The sequence below is a fragment of the Glandiceps talaboti genome, chromosome 2, assembly GCF_964340395.1.
Source record: "Glandiceps talaboti chromosome 2, keGlaTala1.1, whole genome shotgun sequence".
Taxonomy (NCBI): Eukaryota; Metazoa; Hemichordata; class Enteropneusta; family Spengelidae; genus Glandiceps; species Glandiceps talaboti.
Window position 1 is genome coordinate 4116729 of NC_135550.1, and position 23028 is coordinate 4139756.

The window sequence follows — 23028 nt, forward strand, 5'->3', positions numbered from 1 at the left end:
TCTTTTTAAGTTGATGTCATTTTCCCCTTCCACTATTTCTTGTGAGACTTCACAATTTTTGCGATTTTATTAAATTTTTTCTCGAACACGTGATAAAAAGTTTAGAGTCGGAAGTTTTTAGGCGTAATGGAATTGATTTTACAAAGAAAAACCTGGCATGACTCAGTAACTCTGTAAGCTAAACATCCTTCATCATACTACAAACAGACTTAGCTTTATAATATGCTGGTAGATGTATCTGAAGTGACTGGATCCCATTATCTAGGCACAGAGAACGTTGTTTTCTTAATTTGGTGAATATAATATTGACAATTGTATTCAACTCAGTTCATAATATCTTTAATGTCCGCATCGAAAATTTCTCTCCCACATAAATGTTACAAAGCGCAAAATTGTGCACAATAAATGACTACAACACTGACATACATACATACAAGAAAAAGAAACCAACTGGAAAAGTAAATAACAATGTTTATTAAACATATTACTGTAACACAAGACATATTGACGCTCAAGAACTTGCTATTGCTTATTGACGCCTGTGAATGTATCGCTTTACTATATGAATTGATGACTGCCATCTTTCTAAATACCGAATGAAAAAAAACCCTCAACCAATCAAAATGAGTTATCATCATGATAAGACTTGTTCTGGTGCTAATAGTAATACAAGACGAAGTTGGTGAATGTGGCCTGGGTTCGTTCACTTAGTAGATGTAAAACTCAACAACTTTTTATTTTGTTACATATACCCCCTTTTATCTTGCAACGTTCTCTGCGAATTACAGACAGTTGAAAAAGCAATTACTTCTCCAGATAGTTGTCTTTGACGAGAAGCACCGTCCACCATCTATGTACGCACACACACACACACACACACACACACATACACATATACATACATACATACATACATACATACATACATACATACACCTTGTATGGTGGATATCAATGTTTATTAGTTAATGAAGTCACCCAGCAGAACACCCTGCCGGTAGTTACAGTTCATGGCAAAAGATTGAAAAAAGACATTCATAGAAGTGGAAATTATATCTTTGTTATCATAACATCCTATATGTTTGCCTGTCATCTCGCCCATGGTTGTCTGCTATATCATCCTGTCATTTCTTCCTCTAAAAATCTTCTGCAAGAGAAACGAAAAGATTAATAAAAGACGTAATTTTCAAAAATGTCATACACAGTTTGTTTTATGCAAGCATACATCACACACTCGTGAGCGTCAGGTGAACGGTCCGACAGTCAAATATATTAGACTTTGTTCAACAGCCATGTCAATTTACAAATACATACATACCTACCTGTGTTTTTTATTTGTGTTACAAATTGTTCAACATTAGCGGTTGGCTACAACTTGAAAGCAATGTTTGACATATGGTAAACTTTGACAGATAACCTTTCACCAGTTGTGTTAAGTTAACTCCAAGCCATATCTAAATCAATACGAGTATTAGTTTTCAACACACGGTTGTTTGTGTTTCCAGTAATTTATTGTGTTATAGTACTTTTCTTGATCATGACCCCTCTCCTCCTCTTGTCAGCCCAACAATTGTCTTTCGATCTGACCTCACCATCAATTTCTTGGACTTTTATGGAGGGATAGAAAATCAGTTTATAGTGTCGAAAAGAGGCACGGTACATTCGTTAACGACTTTACCATGAGGAAGAATCACCTGCAATAAATAGTCCCCTTCATAGACAGACAGACATACATACATACATACATACATACATACATACATACATACATACATACATACATCCATCCATACATACATACATACATACATACATACATACATACATACATACATACATACATACATACATACATACAGACATACAGACAGACAGACAGGCAGACAGGCAAACTGCATTGTGTTGCATAAATACACATTCAAAAGCATTACACATCTATTGTTCTTACCCTCAGGATAGATATTTCCCTCTATGAGATCTCTGATGAGTTGCCCAACGCATCTGCAGCCTGTCACTTCATCACACATTTCAGAATAAAACAAACAGCCTTCTGGACAGCTAATACTACCATTATCACAGTCTAACAAAGACAGAAACAGTAATTGGAAGTTGCAGTGCTACAATTCTTGAAATATTGATCATTCAGAGAGAGAGAGAGAGAGAGAGAGAGAGAGAGAGAGAGAGAGAGAGAGAGAGAGAGAGAGAGAGAGAGAGAGAGAGAGAGAGAGAGAGAGAGAGAGAGAGAGAGGGATTGGGGGAGGGAGTGAGGGGAGGTAGACAGACAGCAGACAGACAGACAGACAGACAGGGAAGCTGACACACAAAGCAGATAGAGATAATGTGAGCAATGTAATGTATGTAGAGAAAGACAACAAGGTATTCAATGGTATGTAGAGGCAGATAGCCACATAGATAAACATATATGAGACAGAAAAACAGCGATACAAACAAAGGCAGAGACAATGACAGAAAAATACAGTAAGATACCAACACAGAGAGAAAGACAGACAGTGAAGAGACAGAGAAGAGTAAAGAATATAGCTATAGGTAGTCACAAAGAGAAAGATATATAGAGACAGACACAGACACAGAATGTCACATTTAGACAGAGAGGGAGACACACAGATGGAAGTATTGATAGGTGGAGCAATATGGATCGATATAGTTAACTTTTCGTCAACATTCCTAATAATAAAACCTGAGACAAAAACGTATGTAAATATTCAAAATAAAACTCTTAAAATTGTTTAAACGGTAACTTACAACGAACATCGTAGAACAGCCATAGCTGGCCATACAGAGACAAGTCGTCGAGCAAATCCCGGTCTCCTCCATCAATATCATTTCCAAATTTTGGTACCAATACTGATTGATTGTAAGAAACGGACACATGACTGTATGAATAATTTAGGAAATAGGTCAACACAATACAAGTGCTATGTAGTTTTATTTTATTTCTCCAATGATGCAACAATGTCAGCAATGACTTTCATATATGCAATTTTATTTTTTTGCAAAATAAGAAATATTGTTTGATTCCGATAACATGACTTCATTTAATTTTTTTTAAATTACTTTGACCCCGAGATAAGATACTCGTCGGTCACAATACTCCCGAGAGAGTTTGATGAAGTGTAAAAGAAATAAATGAAGACAATTATAAGTTAAACACATGAACACATTATGCAGACTGTATTGTTATATTCTAAAAAGACCTGGTTTCTCTCTGGAATGCGATTTTTTAAAAAAGTGACAACAGATGAGGAAAAGGCGTGAAGATTTATAAATAGAAGAAAATTGTACCATTTACCCCCCCCCCCCCCAAAAAAAAATGATTATGTTTGGGGGCTTAAACTAGGGTCGGTCTGGTTATCGGAAATACACTTTTTTTATTTGGCCTAATATGATCAAAACTATTGTGAAAGTACAATTAGTTCTGACATCATGAATTTAATATGTTAGTTATATTAACACTTTTATTTTGAAAAAAGTACATTAAATTTGACCGTGTGTATTACGTCGTGTTCCATAACTAGAATGTCAATAGCTTGGTTTAGTAATCACTTTTACTCACAGTGTGTTTCAATCCATTCCATCATGGGGGCAGACCGACAGAAGTAATTTATGGTACTCTCCTGGCTTTCTTTGCACCATCCCGTAGTGTCTAACAGTCCTTCGCACATAGTGTCTATACCACATACAGACGGATCATTACATACTTCTCTGAAAGACTTAAAACATTTACTCTCGTCGGGACAAGGGTACCCCTCACCAGACTCACAGCCTTGACAAAAAAAAAGTAATGCAAGTTACAACTTTACTCACGAGTTGTTCGTCATTATTGCTCGGTTAGAGATAGTTTAACATAACATAACCTCTTTATTTTGCATCAATGATACTGTGTGTGTGTGTGTGTGTGTGTGTGTGTGTGTGTGTGTGTGTGTGTGTGTGTGTGTGTTATTTTGTGTGCTGGGAATCGCTCTCAGCGATTGTTTTTATAAAGACGAATACAAAGCTGACATACCATGCAATTAACCATATAGAGATTTCCATTCATAGGTACAGCTTGACGAGACTATATTGTATACGTTCGCTATCACGTCACTTTGAAACTGTAAAGGCTGTCGCAGTCCGTCCGTGATCTATCCTTGAATCAGCCATGCATGCTAAGCAACGCACAACACCCGTGTACTCCGTGTGGCTTATGACTGGATGGATGGGGGTAGGTGGTGGTGGTGGTGGTGGGGGGGGGGGGAAGGGGGATGTAAACGCCCGAGTCATTACTCCCCGAATATAGCAACCTGATTGGGGATGGGGGGGGGGGGCGACCTAAAAGTAACCATTGAGAACCATAAACTCACAGATTGTACGTCTAAAATTCAAGTGAAAATTAACATTAACACCTGACACAGAAGTAAACCATCAGTTATGTACATCCACCACGGAATACATAGACATACTAAAACGGATAGTTGTTCAAACTCTACTGCTGGTAAGGGACCGGTCAGTTTCTTCGGCCTGGGGGGGGGGGGGGCGGTGGATTGGTAGGGGGGGGGGGTCACCCTGTTTTTGAAATTGGCAGTAGGGGGGGTCATGCTGTTTTGAAAATTGTGGAAGGGGGGGGGGGTCATTGTGTTTTAGATTGTGATGGAAGAAAAAAATCCTTTCTACAATGGCATATAGCCTTATCTGAAATGTGGTACATGTCAATATTTGTTCTTGTCCCTGTTTCTTACATGAAGTCTTTAACATTACCTATTAGTTCAAACCTAACTATACATATTCATATACATTGTACATGTACCGGTATTACCTAGCTACCACACTAGTTACAGAACATGTCATGTAAATGCTTGGCTGTTTCACAATCAATGCTTCACTTATATTGTAGTTTGGGGCAAAAGTGAACTTGAAGGTTTCGTAATGGTAATTTTCATAGATAGTTTATAAATGAAGTTAATCTAAATTGTTCTACTCGTCATGCTATTGACACTACAAATCACCACATCTCATCAGATTCCAGTTACTATTATACACTAGGTATGACCACCTAAAGTTCTCTAACATACCGGTGACTTTATTATACCTGCAATATTCATGCCCCTATATACTAATGTTACGTGTCCATTTTATGTGATATGAGAAACTCATTTAAAAACGTTTTACGTTAGCTTTTCGAAGCTTGGAAATATTACCTCAAAGGTTATGAATAACCTAAACATTGCCTTAGTATCTCAAGCAAAAAACTCCAGATCTGCCAGGGGGAAAACCCCAAGGACTCCCTCACCCCCAGAGGTCACTCATACATTCAACCAGCAATCAGATGCACCAACAACCTTTTTACTGTCATAATGGTATTAAACTTTTCTTAAATATTTTCACCCTATTCTAATTTGATATGATATTGTCTTTTCAAAATCTGAAACATTTGCCAAGTTAGTCTAAAATTGCCTTAAACTCCAAATCTCCCCTACCAATGATACTACCATTATAGATGTGCTGACCTTTACTACATGTATATAATGATGCCATTTAAACTTTTTAAGAACATATTTCAACCCTTAGTGTAAGTTATAAAGAATAGTTTCTGATACTTGCTGTCTTGTAAAGCATGGATTAAGTTATTGCTTGAAAGGGTCTGAATAGCCTAAACGTTGGCTTTAAGAGTAAAAATCCTCCAGGGATGTCTAGAGGGAGACCCCCTCAGACCCCCCACATGAGGTGGACATATCCCAGTCTCAAGCTCTTCCCCTCTTACTGTCAAGATGCTATCAAAGTATATTTCAAAAGTATTTCAACCCTATGTAGTTGTTTTTTACATGTTGGTGTTGTCTTGTAAGGCTTGGAAATTATTGTCTGAAAGGGTCTGAATAGTCTCAAAATTGATTTTTCAGAGTTAAAAACCTCCAGGGCTTCTAGGGGGAGACCCCCTAGGACCCCCCCCCACATGAGGTGTACACATCCTAGTCTCAAGATCTTCCCCCTACCTCTTACTGTCAAGATCCTATCAAACTATATTTCAAAAATATTTCAACCTTATGTAGTCGCATTTTACATGTTGGTGCTGTCTTGTAAAGCTTGGAAATTATTTTCTGAAAATGTCTGAATAGTCTCAAAATTGACTTTTCAGAGTTAAAAACCTCCTGGGCTTCTAGGGGGAGACCCCCTAGGACCCCCATAAGAGATGTACATATTCCCTTCTCAAGCTTTCCTACCTTTCACTGCCAAGATGCTTTTCGAATATATTTACCCTGTGTAGTCAATAATTATAAATATGATAGTGCTAACCCGGGATCTTATAAAGTAGATGCAAGACAGTCAAGCAGTCCACACTGAGTCACGATAAAAAATACCTGTCATGCGAATATTATATATGGGGGGGGGGGGGGTCATCATGTTTTAGAATTAAGTGATAGGGGGGGTCAGCCTGTTTTTGGTTTTTACAGATAGGGGGGGTCAGTGACTTTTTGTCGGCCCGATTTAGGAATCCACCGCCCCCCCCCCCCAGGCTGGAGAAACTGACCGGTCCCTAATGTATATCCATGAAAAAATCGTTTTCAAGACAAGACACCCCCCCCTCCCAAAGACAAGACTTGGAACACGGTATATGAGTAAGCTATACTCTTACGCCAGGGGTTTACTTTATCAAAGAACTCATCCATACTTTGAAAGTGATGAACATTTGATAGACCCTGTCTTCTCGTGTCATCCTGATATTTTAAATCAATTTCAAACAAAGGCAAGATGTTAATGACGTTTAAGTCTCACCACTCGTTACGTGCAGACACAGACACAGAGACAGAGACAGACACAGACACAGACACACACATTTACACTATTTATTTTAAATATGTTGGTTAGTTCGATACTTACCTTGAGATTACCCGATAGAACATATGGAATTGTTCCACAGTAAAGTATCACAGCGATGACGTTCAATTTCAGATACATTCTAATTGAGATGGTGTAACTGAGTTTATCACTCCCAATCGTTATTAGCTTTGTGCCGTGTGTTTTTATCAGGAGTTCTACTAATAACAGCAGGGCACGGTTTGCACAGTAACAGCAGAGCATGAATTAGTTTGCTTTTATGATGATGAAATATTACGTAAGTATATATACATTAATTTTTCGTATGCATTTAAACAACGCATTTATAATTGGAAATGAAAACTGCAATTGAACAATTGAAATTTTGTTATTATAGAGCAAGCAATCAAAATTTACTACGTGTATTATTGCCATTATACAAGTCACTGAGTTCCTCATGTTGTATGTTTGATTTATTGCAAAAAGTCTACTGACCAATGAGCATACAGTTCAAATAAATGGACGATAAATATATACAGGATTACAAGACTGATTGAAGAAGTTAAAGACGAATGATCATGATGCGATGCCAAGAGATAGTATAGAAAAATATGTAATCAACTTACTATATAATCAAATTAACGGTCATCGTGCGTGTACGAAGTTATAAAAGGACCAAGTTGTCTAGTAACTAAAATTTTACCAGAAGAAATTAAATCAACGAATTAAAGGAAGTTCGGATGCCTCAAGTAATACTCTGGTACATATCTATGTCTTTGGAAACCATCATTTCTACAAACTAAAACAAAGTGGAACTTTTCAAGAAAGTCACATCTACAGCAACGTCTATTCTCAAATGATGTCTTTCTTAGTCTTCTCCGTCTACCTGACTCAATTTGAAGGGACTTGACGAAACTGTAATTTGGTTAAGACATGTCTGAAGCATTGCACTGTACTGTCACAATATCAAGGTATGAAATTAAACTCGTCAAAATATCTGTATAATCTGGCTCTACTTGAATTATCTAACTCTGTTAGTCCAATTCTGTACGTTGTTGTCTAACAGCCGCTGCCTAACCTTAACCAAGAAATTCTTCTTATCACCCTGTTACAACCAAACATACATCGCCCCTAACTCGGCTATCAGAGTCTTGACTAAAAACACCCAGCCAGATACTCCTTTGAGCATGCTGATGCCAATCATATAGCATTTTAACTACAAAGGTTCTTTTAATATGTTTCTTTTTAATTATGATGTAAAATGAAAATTCGAGTCAGAATGAAAAATGAGGCAGTGGTCACAATTAAATGTTGGAGTCTGAACAGAAACAGACTCAAAACGATCAGACGATCAGACGATCAGTGCTGATATCAGAAGAACAATTGTGTTAGCATCATACGCTTGGTGTGGCATTCTCAATTGAAATCTCAGTTAGACATTTCATTATTCATGTTTACCTTTTCATCCATTTTTATATTATGGGGTGAGCGTTACAATTTTATTTAGCAGCGAAAACAACATTATAATGTTTTCTTTGATAGCAATAGCCTCTTGGAAACAACTAAATTAACGCGGGCAATAACTTCCAAGTATATAAGATTAGCGCACCCTCTACTGAGAACATATTTCATTAAAAATCCCTTTGTCTTTAGAAAAAGTGTGTAGTACTCATTCGACACTTTTGTATTTCAGGATTATTTATCTAACTCGGCACAATGTCGCGGAGTATAATTATATTGTAGATAATAGCGATAATAAAATGGTGTTTCCAAACGACTGTCTTTTTAACTTCGAAATGTGTCTTTCGAAAGATAAGAACAGACCGATGTATGTTTGCAATCGAACCCAAATGGAAACTAACACTGCTTTCTGGAGGGCGCTCTCTATAGCTTGGAAGAAGAAATGAAATGATAAAATGAGTACTTCATAGATATTACAGGTAGCATAGAAAAATAATAAAATAATAACCTATGAAAACAGAATTTGGATGGCATTTGTGACGTTTTCAGTGGAAATAAATGAGAGAAATGGAAATAAATGACCAGACAGACAGACAGACAGACAGACAGACAGACGGACGGACGTACGTACGTACGCTCAGACAGACAGACAGACAGACAGACAGACAGACAGACAGACAGACAACCAGCCAGCCAGCCAGCCAGACAGACAGATAGACAGACAGACAGACAGACATGGAAGGTATACATGGGAAATCAATGTAGACAGGAAAAGAATATGATATATAACGAAAAGTAAACGAGAGAGAGAGAGAGAGAGAGAGAGAGAGAGAGAGAGAGAGAGAGAGAGAGAGAGAGGGGGGGGGAGGGGGGGGGAATATTAAGATATGTGAAGAACCTTAAAGAAAGAAAGAAATTTGAAAGGGAATATAACAGAGGAAATGCGATATACCGATTGGGAATAATACAAAGAAACAACGAATAGAAAAATGGAAAACAGGAAGTCAATTCAATAGGAAACATAGTATACGTTGATTTGATGTCCCTAATAGCATGTGACGGACAACTGTATATGAAAGGATGACAGTAAATGTATTGCATGATATGACATGATAGTTTGTTATACGTTCACTGTGTTTAAAGGGATGGAAATAAACTAGTTACACCATACGAACTCATATCATGAAATATAGATGACAGATCAACTAATCATCCCATATTTAGGCAATGTGTGTGTACGTCGTACCAATACAGTGTCTATTCTGTCATAATTCTATCATTTCTATTACACCAGTATGTAGCCATCGTACAATATTTGATAATCTCGTTCCCAATTTCGTACTTTTACAATTCAGATAATCAACAAGCATGTCACACATCTTTGTCGTACAGGGCGGAGGAACCTCGCCACATGGTTTGATTATCAAACAATTGCCATCATATCACTATGCCTGCTGCTAATATACTTTTATTTAGGTAATTTACGAATTTGCCCTAATTGCCAAAATTATCAAAATGGCGTGAAATTTCTCTTTCCTTGGTCATGCCATATTAGTATTGTTTAATTCTTATTATTATAATAACTCTTCAACACTGTGCACAAGGGCTTTTAAATACAGTAACAGTATTACCCCTGGCACAGACCAATAACGTCACAACGGCTCTCTATACGTATAGTTTAATTTACTTCAGAATCATCAACTTCCTTGGAAGCCATTACAATCTCTTTAAACGCATGGGATCAAAACATTCACATGGCAACCACTAGACTACCAGGTTCCTAGGTATACAGCTTGGTTGACGGAGACTTAATCGTGGTTCAAATCCTGCCAAAGACCTTGAGCCGTTCAGAAACAAAATGCAGCGGCGCGGCGCGTCTCGAACCTTCATGCAACCCTTCGAATTCAAGCAGGCCTTTCTAATAATATTTACTCAACAGAAGTTAGGCGATTGAGTAAAGATAATTGAATGGTAATAACGAAAATGATTAATGTCGTCTGCTACATTTTCTGATGATGGATGAAATTTGGGGGAAATGGAAGGAAAGGTGCATACTCAGTATTGTGAAATATATGAAACGCGGACACTCGCTGCTGAGAACGACTATCTTCATAAATTGGCTTAGAGTGAAATAATACAAATTAATCTACACATACCTAAGATACGGTTCTTGAATTTTGAATTTTGAAAAACCGTATCGGCCATAGTATAAAGCAAATATAGTATAACATTGACAACATTGAGTTGTTTTATCTTGACAACCTTTCTAGGTGGACAGGTAAAGTTGACAATTTCTCACTTTCATTATGATTTGAAATGACACGAGAGCTGAACACCGCAATGATGTAATGATGTCGCCCAATTTTGATCTAGGTCGGTTCACACACGTCAGGCTAAGTATAGTAGGGAATAAATCTCCGCTCGAAGCATATGCTTGAAGGACTCACTCAGAATAACGAATATTACAAGTCTTGCAAATTCAAGGCACATGCAGATAATAGATTAAATTTTCCAAAGATCAAAGATCCGTCCCTCATATTACTCCAGGGACCCAGTAATCGAAAACTCCGACTTTCTCACACTAAATCATAACGGACATTTTTTTTACTAAACGTGAAATTAGCCGTTAAATACCACTGTCATATAAATTAAATGATAAGACACGTGTATTAATGAATAAAACATTTTTGTATGTAAACGTTTATTAAAACCAGCTTGTACGCCGTACACGTTTTCAAGGGCAACAACCATTTTACAACCGAACAGGTTCCGTCCAAAGAATTTAGGCAGATTGTCTATAATGTTTGACACGCTCAGAATGAAATAATGAAATATGTAGGAAAAAGTCTTGGTTTTAGCACCTGTCAGAAATGTGTGTGACCTTTATGATATGGGAAGGATTTTATGATTTACCGTGTCAATTAAAACATTCACCGCATATTTATTGATCTACAAGCTTTAGTCAAACTAACTCAATAGAAATATGCGTTGATATATTAAAACATGCTGTTAAACAATCTAAAAACCAAGACAAACCATTATGGATCTCTTGTAGTATTTCATCCATTTTTGAAAGTAACGTTTTGCGTGTAAAACTGTGGTATTTTTCTATTATCTCAAAGTATATTTTCTGTTTTTGTTTTGTGTAATTTTACTTTGAGGAAATAAAAGATTTTTGAAAATTGAATTTTGTATTGGTTATCGAAGAGTCTGCACTGTGAAAAACATCAGCAACCACAAACAGTTTGTTATTGAACAGAGATATCTCAACTTATGAAAAAAATCACAGACCCCCTCCCCCACATAACAAGTACCCCTAAACACGTATACAGTTGTATTTACATTCTCTCTATCCATTGGTAGTTTACTGTCATTTAAATATGTTGCACATTCTATATGACAAACCATTTAAAAAATAACACAAGATGAGATATAGTACAAACTAATATGTGAAATGAAACGGTTGTATGAACAGAGATGGCAAGAGAAGGTTTTATTTACATTCAGGAGATGACCTTTCTCAAGTCTAGAGGTAAATTACAATGCCAACTTGATAATTACTAGTAATAACTTGTATTATGGATACTTACTTCGAGTTCATTACACAATAATCAACACATTCTTTGGTATGTTTCTCTTTTTACATTATTTAGCACACTGAATATTCGTTTAGCTTGGATGACTTATTTTCATGTACCTGTTACTATGGGGACAAAGTACGATGACCCCGTGTTTTCAATCAATGATCGTGAAAGCATGAAGGCTGACGAACATGTTTGAAATAATTCATGAAATTGACAAAACTTTCTAAACAGTGTCACATCTATCGTATTTAGCTGTTGGGTTTGGCATCTTGAAGTGTAGACGGGAACTATAAACAACCACACCTACACACACCTACACACACACACGCGCGCGCACACACACACTTTCTCTTCCACGACATATGTCGAATGTAACTCCAGTCTCCCCACCCCTACTACGTCGTCAGTAGATCAATGTACAACAAGGACGGGATTCGCACTCTCACCAAACTATCAATTGTTTTAGTGGGTCTGAGAATCGGAAGAGATCAATCGATACATGTCAGATGATGTATGGACACGCATACTCAATTATTACCTGAGATACAAAACTTGATTAAGAACAAACAAACAAACAAACAAACAAAAAACAAACAAACAAACAAACAAACAAACAAACAAACAAACAAACAAACAAACAAACAAACAAACAAACAAACAAACAAACAACAACAACAACAACAACAACAACAACAATAAATGCATGTCCAACATGTCAATGCCAGGGTTAAATTGAAAATGGAGCAAGTAATCAAGTGATGCAGACGATTCTGTTTTAATATTCCGAAACGACTTTAATACCTGGTGCCATAATGTCTAGAAACCCCCATACAGGAAAGCAGGTAGGTAGGTAAAACAGCCGGCTCACATCACCTACCTCAAACACAGGTTTACAGATTAGTAGCTATAGGTAGGTAGGTAATTATGTATGTCAGCAAGCAGGCAACAGGTAATCAACCTGAAGGACATGCAGGTATAGGGAGTTGATTGGTAGCCTGTAGGTATGTTGGTAGGCAGGCATGTAACTGAGTGAGTGCGTGGCGGGAAAGTGGAAATTAAGGGGAATAGGTAGATTGGTTGGCAATAGCTAAAGGTGACAGGTAGGTACTCAAAGAGGTAGATGCAAATACAAGCAGACGATCTGACAATCTATGCAATTAAAATTTTTAGATTTTGACGACACATTGATACGTGAAAAGTAAGTACAGATTACTTTAAAAGATGATCCCCTGACAGGTACCGTATATCACATGAAAATATGGACCATGAACCTTGACCCCCTCCGTGCTGCCCATATGTTGTGTTCACGTTAATTCCATAGCATACAATACACAAAGTAATCCATTGATCGTGAGTATGTCTAAATACCATTTCAGCCCGCGTTTATTTATAGTATTTCTGCCTGCCTCCTACCGGGTGTGAGGTTGCAGGCGGGTCATCAGAGGTCGAAATTGATACTCCAGAAATAATGATGACTCCAAAATGTTCAAATAAGTGTATCTTAAAATAGAAAGTGTGTTGATCGTGAATATATATATGGTTGATTGACGAGAGCCAGAGAATCGCACCCAGGTTCTATTCGTGACGCGCGGGAAACAAATCTAGTGAAAAGAGAAGCAAACTACCGTACCGGGTCTATAGAACAAGTACAGTTCTATCAATACTTCTACGTTACGTTCGCTATCAACTCAACTATAAATATAATTTGGCAAACGTGGAACCACATGTGTTTTAGGGTCGTGATAACCTGACGTTCTAAACATGCCTACTGTTTTTAATAGCTCATATTGTATTTATAGACTTGTTAGTTACAATTACGTCCTTTATAAAATTTAACGGTGTTTAGAGGACTGCGTGTCCCCGTTAGACATTGGTCACGTTCACAGCTTTGTGCTACTCAATCATTGTATATAATATTTGTCAAAATCAATTTAATTTGAGATAGGAAATATGGAACAGTTCATAGCGGGCGGATGTTCGTTGACTTTAGTAAAGTAATGGATATCCTAAAAGCAAATTGATTATGCACTTTACATCGTGTGTACCGTTTCTTAAATCAAATAAACAGTCGTTAGGAGTTGCTTGGTCAGAAGTCAACAAATTGGAATGATATAATTATAAATGATTAATTACAAGTTGGATTTCGTTTTGCTTTTTGACAGCGATGCGACACATCCCGAGGAAATGGTAGACGTGTTTTAAGTCTGTCATCGATGAAGAAGCCAGTGCTTTTAAAAATGATGCAGCGCTATTAAACAAATATGTGTGATGTATAACCTTGTCACATATCACGAAATTGATTAATATACACACAGTGTGAATCAACATTTCTTATTTGGCAATTAATTCACACCATGTATATATGTACATTGTATATTGATTGATTCACAGAGATAAAAGTAGATTAAACTTCACTTGAAATTATAATTATTGTATAAAAGAGTCAAGTTAGAAATAGGGTAATTCTATTTTATTTATGAAGAAAGAGCATTTACTTCTATGTGCAAATTACAAAAAGTTAACCTCACATGAGCTTTCTCCAAACGGCAAAGACGTCGATTTCTTTCACAGTAAATGTTCGGTGCATTGTTGGCTAGATGAATTTTTGATCAACATTTTACAAAGCGTCAAATTTTAATAACGACCACCTACAACCTTTCGTTGGCACACTCTTATTCCTGCCAGGGGTAAATTTATCAATTTTGGTAGGCTTCACCGGAAATCTTTTGGCAGCTGGCCACCCTCGGGGTTAAAAGTCGGTCTATTATTGGGATACAACGACTTCCTGATACTTCAAATAGTGTGATCCGGGAGTGTGATATCATATGCTGCCCGAGTAATTCATTTTGTTAATGTGATTTTCTTTTGATCCGATTTCTTGGGATCATGAGAAGCGCTGGGGGCAAATACATATGTATAAATGTCTATAATATCACGACACGGACTCTTCCAAGCTGTTTTCAGTTAATACCTGACTCATTCGAGGCATGGTTATGCTCTATACACATTAGAAATATTTTTATAGGTATCGGCAATACATGTATATGAGAGGTAACGAGCAACAGGTTTATGAAATGCATCGTCAATAAAATACAAATAGCTAGACAGGTAATTAATACCTTGAGAGCCAGAAGCCTTTGAAATAAATCAACCCACGTTTCGCTCTTCGTGCAAATTGTGGAATTCATTTACTACACCTCGTTAAATGTTTGAAACCTGGATATTATGTTACCTTTCATGGCAATCTATGCCAATAATTCGTCCTAACCATGTCTGTTATGCTTGCTTAATCACCTCAACATCATTTCTGGTTGAATATGGTGTGCAAATATTTCCTAAGACAGTCGTAGAGGTAAGAATCCCTAGTGATGAGTCCACATCATTTTAGACCAATTTCGGTTTTTTTAAATACACCCCACTTTGAATAAAGATACCTGCTAAAATACCTCACTGTAGATCAGCCTCTCAAACTCTGCATCCCATCTGAGACCAACGCCCGAAACAACATACCCCAAGAACGACAACACGTCCCCATTATAACTATATATCCATATTTATCGTCATTTACAACCCTCAGTCAGTCAGTCAGTCAGTCAGTCAGTCAGTCAGTCAGTCACTCACTCACTCACTCACTCACTCACTCACTCACTCACTCACTCACTCACTCACTCACTCACTCACTCACTCACTCACTCACTCACTCACTCACTCACTCACTCACTCAGTCAGTCAGTCACTCACTCACTCAGTCACTCACTCACTCAGTCACTCACTCACTCACTCACTCACTCACTCACTCACTCACTCACTCACTCACTCAGCGGTTCAGGATGAAACATTAGGACTAGGAGACAAGTTACAAATAGAAGTGTCTTGGTGTTGTACTCAACAGTAGATACTTAACGTAGCTGCCACCATACACAATAATGGTATAGGTCTGAAGTTTGATTTTGAAATGAGTACATGTGCAATGACAACTTAAACACAATATATTACAGTTATCAATTGCACTATTTATGAATTGTGAGTGAAAAACATGAGAACGAAGTGATATCTTGAGCATCACGTGTATGTGTATTGCTGCAGTTATTCTACAGTGTTTAGGAAGACAACTTAAGTATACACCAGTTTTGATCACACAAGTTATCACGGACGTTATAATAACAATGAGAGAACGAAGAAAACACGAGTGATTTTTACACTGAGTTTATGTTTCGTAGGAGAGCTATTTATAGAAACAATCGCTTGACTTGTCGACCGTGACCTTTACCCTGGGACTTTTAAGTAGACCATATAAACACTAAAACATCAACACGAGTAGTTAAAGAAGACGTGACCTATATAATGACGAATGATCTGTTTAATAACTTTAAGATGTCCCCACACCGTATCTACTAAATCACTTGTTACACTATCACGTTGTACTGATTAGACAACGTATGAAATGACATGGCAGGAGTTGAACCAACTTTTTACTCAACAGATGGGTTTATTCTTGTGCAATTGTAAATCATTACATCAACCTTGATACTTCGTTATATAGTTCAGTAGAAATATGTGTTTTCAATTAGTCGGTAATGTATACAGCACACTCCACAGATGTATGAGTTATTTTAAATAGCTTTGTGAACGGAGTTGCCTTGTGTCAGTCATTTAAAGTCACCGAAAACAATTTACAAGGAAAGTCATATTACCTAAGATTGAAAACCGTTTGACGCAGCAAAAAATCACTAATTGTATTGCTATACTTCATTGCCTTGCTGAACAAAGTTCTTATTTAATTTACATTTCTATATTTTTATATCAGTTAACTTAGCAGAAGTACATTCATCAATTGGTCTCAGCATAAAGCAATTCTGTGAACGTTTTAGGAGAGGCTTACATCCTTCAATAAGTCAAATTTTAGTCGCGTCTTAATTCTCCATTCTTATCACAGGTCTATTTTTTTCTAGGGATAGCACGTGAATAGTAAAATTCCAGTGTTTTTTTAAAGCATGGCAATAAAGTATCTGGTTTATCTAAGCAGATCGCCTGGAACATTCACAGTGTCATAATCTGCTGAGATAATGGTATCTCACACAAAGAACATGCATTAATGTATATCAGAATTATGTTAGCAAGGTGATAAGATTTGTGTAGAGACAGACAATGATATGTAGCAATATTATATTTAGTAATTTTTTTTGGTCGAGCCAGGTGGCACTGTGTTTCATGTGATATGCTTTTCATTGTAAGCCTCGTTTGTCGAAACGATGGGATCATATGCGTTTAATAGCTTGTATCGTTTCTCTTCTCAAAGTGTGTACAGTGTACATCTTCCCAAATCTTTTGCAAAATAAGGTATTTAACTACAATGTGTACATGGCAATGTGTTGTTTATTTCTTCCTATCTGATGTACAGCCATTTCAGATTGGAAGAACAGTTTTATATCTCTTTTTCAGTTGACGACAGTTCCACATCCACTATTTCTCATGAGACTTCACAATTTTTGCGATTTTGTTTTATTTTTTGTCGAATACGTAAAAAAAAAATTAGGGTTGGTAATGAAAAGCTAGGTGGGAGTCGGGTAACCGGAACCAAACAATTATTCTTTTGCCTTATTAAAATTATTATTATCATCATCATTATTATTATACATTCTATTCTAATGACATTTTTGACTTTCAAATTCTACTGCAATGTCATTGCAATGTTTCAGATATCTGCTTCAAATATTAGAGAGGTTTAGATGCGCGTATTTACGTGTGTTCTATACGTGTAGCGTCATAGTCACGTGATTCGAAGCAACTCAGGCGTTCTGTATCAAACGACGCTACGTCAAAATGGTGGTCTACACGTAACTGTAAATACGTGTTGAGTTTTTGTCATTTTCGTCTATTAAATGTCGTATTTTTTATATCAAAGTTCTGAAGCATAACTTTAAACTAATTGTTTGGTGTTTGGTTTGGGTAGTTGCAGGAAAAATGGCAAATATACGGACACATTTAGAAATCAAAGGCATGTATCTGGCCTTCTGGACAGAAGATGTCAACGCGCGCGTTAACATTCGAACATTCCACTGTTTTTCACGTTAAAACGCATAACTAAACACAATTTTGTACGCGTCATTACTTATACGCCTGCACGATAATGCTCCCGTAGGCGTACGCGTTCTAACGTGTATCTAAACCTCTCTAATAGCCAGATACTTGTCCTGTTCACTATCGCTGTCTTTTCATCAAAACATCGCTAGGCTAGGTCTTTTATAAGATTTAATGCTGCGATAAGGAGCGACACGGGATCGTTAAGAGAATGGACCATTTGATAACTTTGGATTTGACCGGGGGGGGGGGGGCAACTCCCATAGACGAACATACGTTGAGGGTCCTCTGGAAAGGTGTGGTTTTTATGTTCACAAGGCATGAGAAAGGGTATATACATGTATGAGGTGTAACAAGTGACTGGCGGGTAATTGTCTTTGAATTGTGTCAGAAAATTAAAACAAATGAATTAGTATAAACAAAGTAACATATCCAGTCAGTACTACAAATTAAAAATTAAAAATAATGATTTAATAGAAACCATGTCAGTGTCAGTGTCAGCTTGCGTTGACAATGTCGTGTTTTGATGTTTTCTTGTGACACTTGGCACTTTGATACTACATTGTATTTAGTACCTTTGACGATAATAAGATGAAAACATCACTATATTACCACGGTGTGTCCTGTTCTTGTAAATGAGACACTTCACAGTAATCCGTTGTCTCTATTTTGTGAGATACAGTTGGTATGAGAATGGTCTCTCTTTTTTGAGTTTTGGTATGAGAACAGTTGGGTTGGGGGTCTCAAAGGAGCCCCCCCCCCCCCCGCCTCCGAATTTTGGCAAATTACGATTGGGTCAAAAGATGCGTACATTGATGCATGTCAGCCAACTGTCACTGTGTGTCAAATCTAAGTGATAGTGACAAAGTAATGATAATGTATAGCACAAGTCATATGTTTTCACATGAAAGGTGATACTAGTATAATGACAACCACATGATTATTTGTGTCAGTACAATTCAAGTCAATTACTCACTTTCACTGTTGCGACTGTTCTGATTTGTACTCCATACGACTACACGTCCATCAACTTTATTCTATATTGCATGCATGCCATGGTGAGAGAGTCACTTTTCACAGTAATTTCTATTGGATCTAGATTTACGTTACTAATTGATACACCCCAACATTAATTACAAATCGATAGACTTATATAACACCAGATAAAAGTTAAACTCTGAATAGTACGGTTAGCTTGCATTTTTAATTAGTGGATGTTGTCTTGCCGTCATAGTTTGAACACTGGGGTGCATTTTGAAACTGAACTGAGACGATGAGAAAAAACAAAATAACGGAAAATTTAGGCTTAGATTGTAGTCTACTGTCCTAAGACAATATGAGAAAAAACAAAATAACTAAGGCATCAAAATCGTGAAGAAAAAAAAGTATTAAACAATAGCTATAAGTAAACGGGAAACAACGAGAGATGCAGCACTGGAACTGCAGTTGTTGTATTACAGTATTCTGTGGCTATACACATGACCTCGACGGTCAAGGTGAATGTCACAATCCAAAAAGATAGTATTAATAAGGCCTACAAAATGTGTGGTTCCGGTTACCCGACCCCACCTAGTTTTTCACCCCAACCCTAAACTTTTTTTACGTATTCAAAAATGAAATAATAAAATCGCGAAAATTGTAAAGTCACTCAAGAAATAGGGGATGGGGAAACTGACATCAACTTAAAATACACAATATAAAACTGGTCTTCCCATCTGTAATGGCTGTACATCTGATGAGAAGAAACCACTAACACAGAAACCATATGGAAAAAATACGGAAAACATAACTACCTTAACTAGACACTCATATATGAAAAAAAATTATTGTGTCATATCACGATATTGGTATCTTGTTTGGTATAGTTTCGTGACTATCCAGCTAAAGCAGTAGTCAGCCATGGGTATTTAGGCTAAAGATCGACATGTTTGTCTTCGAAAATCATGAAAATACCGTCGGCATTGACGTATATAAGTAGCTCAATCACCTGTATTTTGGACTGAACCCAGAAACCATTCTCTTGGCAGGATAGTTAATAATGTATGTTAGTGGACAGGAAATAATGTGGACGGCGTCAATGATAAGTTTAGGATGAATATTACCATCTTCCATAGCTTTATGAGGATCCATACTTTGGATTTTTTACGATAATGTCACTTTCAAATACTGGGTGGAAGAACATGGTGTTGGACCAGCTATCATTTAGGTAATAATTGAAATTAACAGGGGAAGATATTTTTAAAGCAAGTGAATGGCCTATCTCAGTAAAGAGTTCATTGCATTTCTCAGCAATATCATTTTTGTCTGTTAAGAGCAGATTCTTTGATCTGTCTTGGTGTAGTCACTTGTTGCTATTCGGCTCAGCGTTCAGTGCTCACGGTAAGGAATTGGCCACGGATAACAAAAATTATCAAATATGCTAGATATTTGGCTCACTGCCACGAATGACCAAACTCTCACTAAAATTTACGAGAGAAATTGGCGCGAGGAATTGCCACGATTGAAATCTAATTAAACGAGATTTTAAAATTAAATCTTTACTCTTAATTCTAAGAACAAACTGTGACTTGAACACCCATTATTTAATTAACTTGCATTTTAATTAGAATAAATAGTATTCAAGGCTCGACATAGTTAAGTTGGTAAATAGCTGACTATATGTATGTATGTATGTATGTATGTATGTATGTATGTATGTATGTATGTATGTATGCATGCATGCATGCATGCATACATGCATGTATGCATGTATGCATGTATGTATGTATGTATGTATGTATGTACGTACGTACGTACGTATGTATGTATGTATGTATGTATGTATGTATGTATGTATGTATGCTTGTACGATACTTAAGTCGGCAGCTAGTGCGAGAGTAGTCTTCGAAGTCAGAAACGTTTGGTACAGTAATGACATATGCTATTAGAACTCCTCCAATTACCCAATAGCCGTAAAGTATTCATGCTAATAGTTACGTCGTGACATACCTAATACTGAATGTGATACTAGTTAGTGCTATTTTTGAACTCTGATAATCACATACCTCACATTGCTTATATCATCGCTAGGTACCCTTCTCCCCAAACACCGATTGTAAGCTTTTTTCTGTAGTCACGGATTTTCATGTCTTCCGGGTTTACTGTCTGTTGCAGATAGGTTTTTACTTTCATCAGCCGAAACATCACTCTGTGATCAAGGAGAGAGAGAGAGAGAGAGAGAGAGAGAGAGAGAGAGAGAGAGAGAGAGAGAGAGAGAGAGAGAGAGAGAGAGAGAGAGAGAGAGAGAGAGAGACAGACAGACAGACAGAGAGAGAGAGAGAGTGTGTGTGTGTGTGTGTGTGTGTGTGTGTGTGAAAGAGAGAGAGAGGGGGGAGGGGGAAGGAGGGAGAGAGGAAGGGAGGGAGTGTGTGTGCTAAGTTTTGAATTAAACGTAAGGACGACTTGTTTTGCTACAAAGTTCTTCTTCAGTCTAGATAATAAGTAGTAGCCCTAAACTTACTGAGACACAACTTTCAAGGTCAGTCTGTGCGAAAGAAGTCGTCGCAGTGGAGTCAGAAACCTTTGCTATAGAGATGACATATGCTATTACAACTCAAATTACCCACCAATCGTAAACCATTTGAAGTGCATTTTCAAACGGATGACTTTCCCTTTTACCTTGGGTTAAGTCTAACTATTACTCCCACATCGGAAGTTATTTTCGCTTCCTTATTAGTGTTTCCATGGTAACTGACAACTATGACTAGAAGCAGTTGTCACTGATTCTGTGATAGCCTTGCTGAGAACTAGTCATCTACTTAGTAATAAGGTTGAGTATATTAAAAGGGAAGTACACCTTGTGAACTAACCAAATGTCAAGTGGTTTCATTCACGTTCACTTACAGGTGATTCTAAATACTCACATTGACTATTGCTAGTTTGACAGACGACATGTTCGTGAAATGTAATCTCCTTATAAAACTCAAAAAAGCGTCTGCAAACACAACATAAAAAATTACAGTTTTTCAGTCGGTTCCCGTCGGAGTTACTTCGACAATTTTCGCGTATTTCCGGTCCCACCTAGACCACGCAATATTGTGTGACGTTACAAAGGGACTGGTTCAGCAGTCAGCCTATAACGAGCGTGGTCAAAATGTGACTAAAACTCGTACGGGTATTCTCAGATATCTCCTGTTAACTGTGTGCTGACTGTTTCTATTGGTATTGTAATTTGTAACAATGCAGGCAGTCGACAATACGTTTAATGACGTACGTATGTACTTTTTAATCAACCTAATTTGCATATATTGTATATATAGTCCCTTTCCAACATCTCAAAGCAAAGTACAATCACAACCTCACTTGTTGGTACAGGACTGTTATTTGATTTAAACGATATCTGCATAATTTTAAGTGTTGGGGAATACGACTTCATGTGAAAGCTGCACCGCCGGCTGCAACTGGGATATGTTTTTTTTAAATCAAGAAACAAAATATATTCACTAAAAATTGGTACTTATAACAAGACATTGCATCCATTGATTAGTGGTCAATATTATCCGCAGGTGGTGTAGTGACAAGTTTAAATCTTGAGCGAATCTTGGTTTTGAATCTGTCACCATGTTAAATCTGCACTATAGTTTGAAACTGTAGTATCGTTTTTCGACCATGAAACTACATTCATTTCTACACTGAAAAGTGTTAAAATGCCAATGATTGGACAGTGTACATGTTAATCAGTGGTCGATCTTATCGATTAGTATTGCAATAATAGGTTTAAATCGTGATCGCCGTCGAGGGCCCCGATTTTGGGGTAAGGGTCGAAAAATCAATTTGATTTGAGTTATCATGAGTACAGCTACAAAAAATACCTTAACCCATAGGTGATTGACTATTGTTCAGGGTGTACGACGACACAAGGAGTAAAGTTACTGTATCTTAACAAAACATTTTCAAGAAACATGTTCAGTTGCAGCTAGTGCAACTTTAATTAGTCAAAGTGTGTTATTGTTGTCATTTGCTTTGCCAAAGATCTCCACATACTACGCAAGGAATTTCAGGTCATGTCCTTTCATGCTTATTTTTCTTCTGAATATCAGAAAATATAGATCAC

General features: G+C 37.1%; 1 protein-coding gene across 2 annotated transcripts; it reads right to left on the minus strand.

Annotated features, from left to right (window-relative positions):
* Positions 1-1083: 1083 nt before the first annotated feature.
* On the minus strand, positions 1084-21114 carry LOC144446923 (uncharacterized). Of its 2 annotated transcripts, none has more exons than XM_078136779.1 (6): positions 20981-21114; positions 6629-6710; positions 3575-3784; positions 2764-2865; positions 1949-2080; positions 1084-1147 (listed from the first exon to the last, which is right to left on the minus strand). In XM_078136779.1, exons 2-6 carry the CDS (start codon positions 6660-6662, stop codon positions 1137-1139), a joined length of 489 nt encoding a protein of 162 aa, XP_077992905.1. In that variant the 5' UTR covers positions 6663-6710; positions 20981-21114; the 3' UTR covers positions 1084-1136. The 2 variants fall into 2 exon arrangements, with proteins under 2 accessions (XP_077992905.1, XP_077992898.1); XM_078136772.1 differs by lacking the exon at positions 20981-21114 and adding an exon at positions 6874-6969.
* Positions 21115-23028: the final 1914 nt, after the last annotated feature.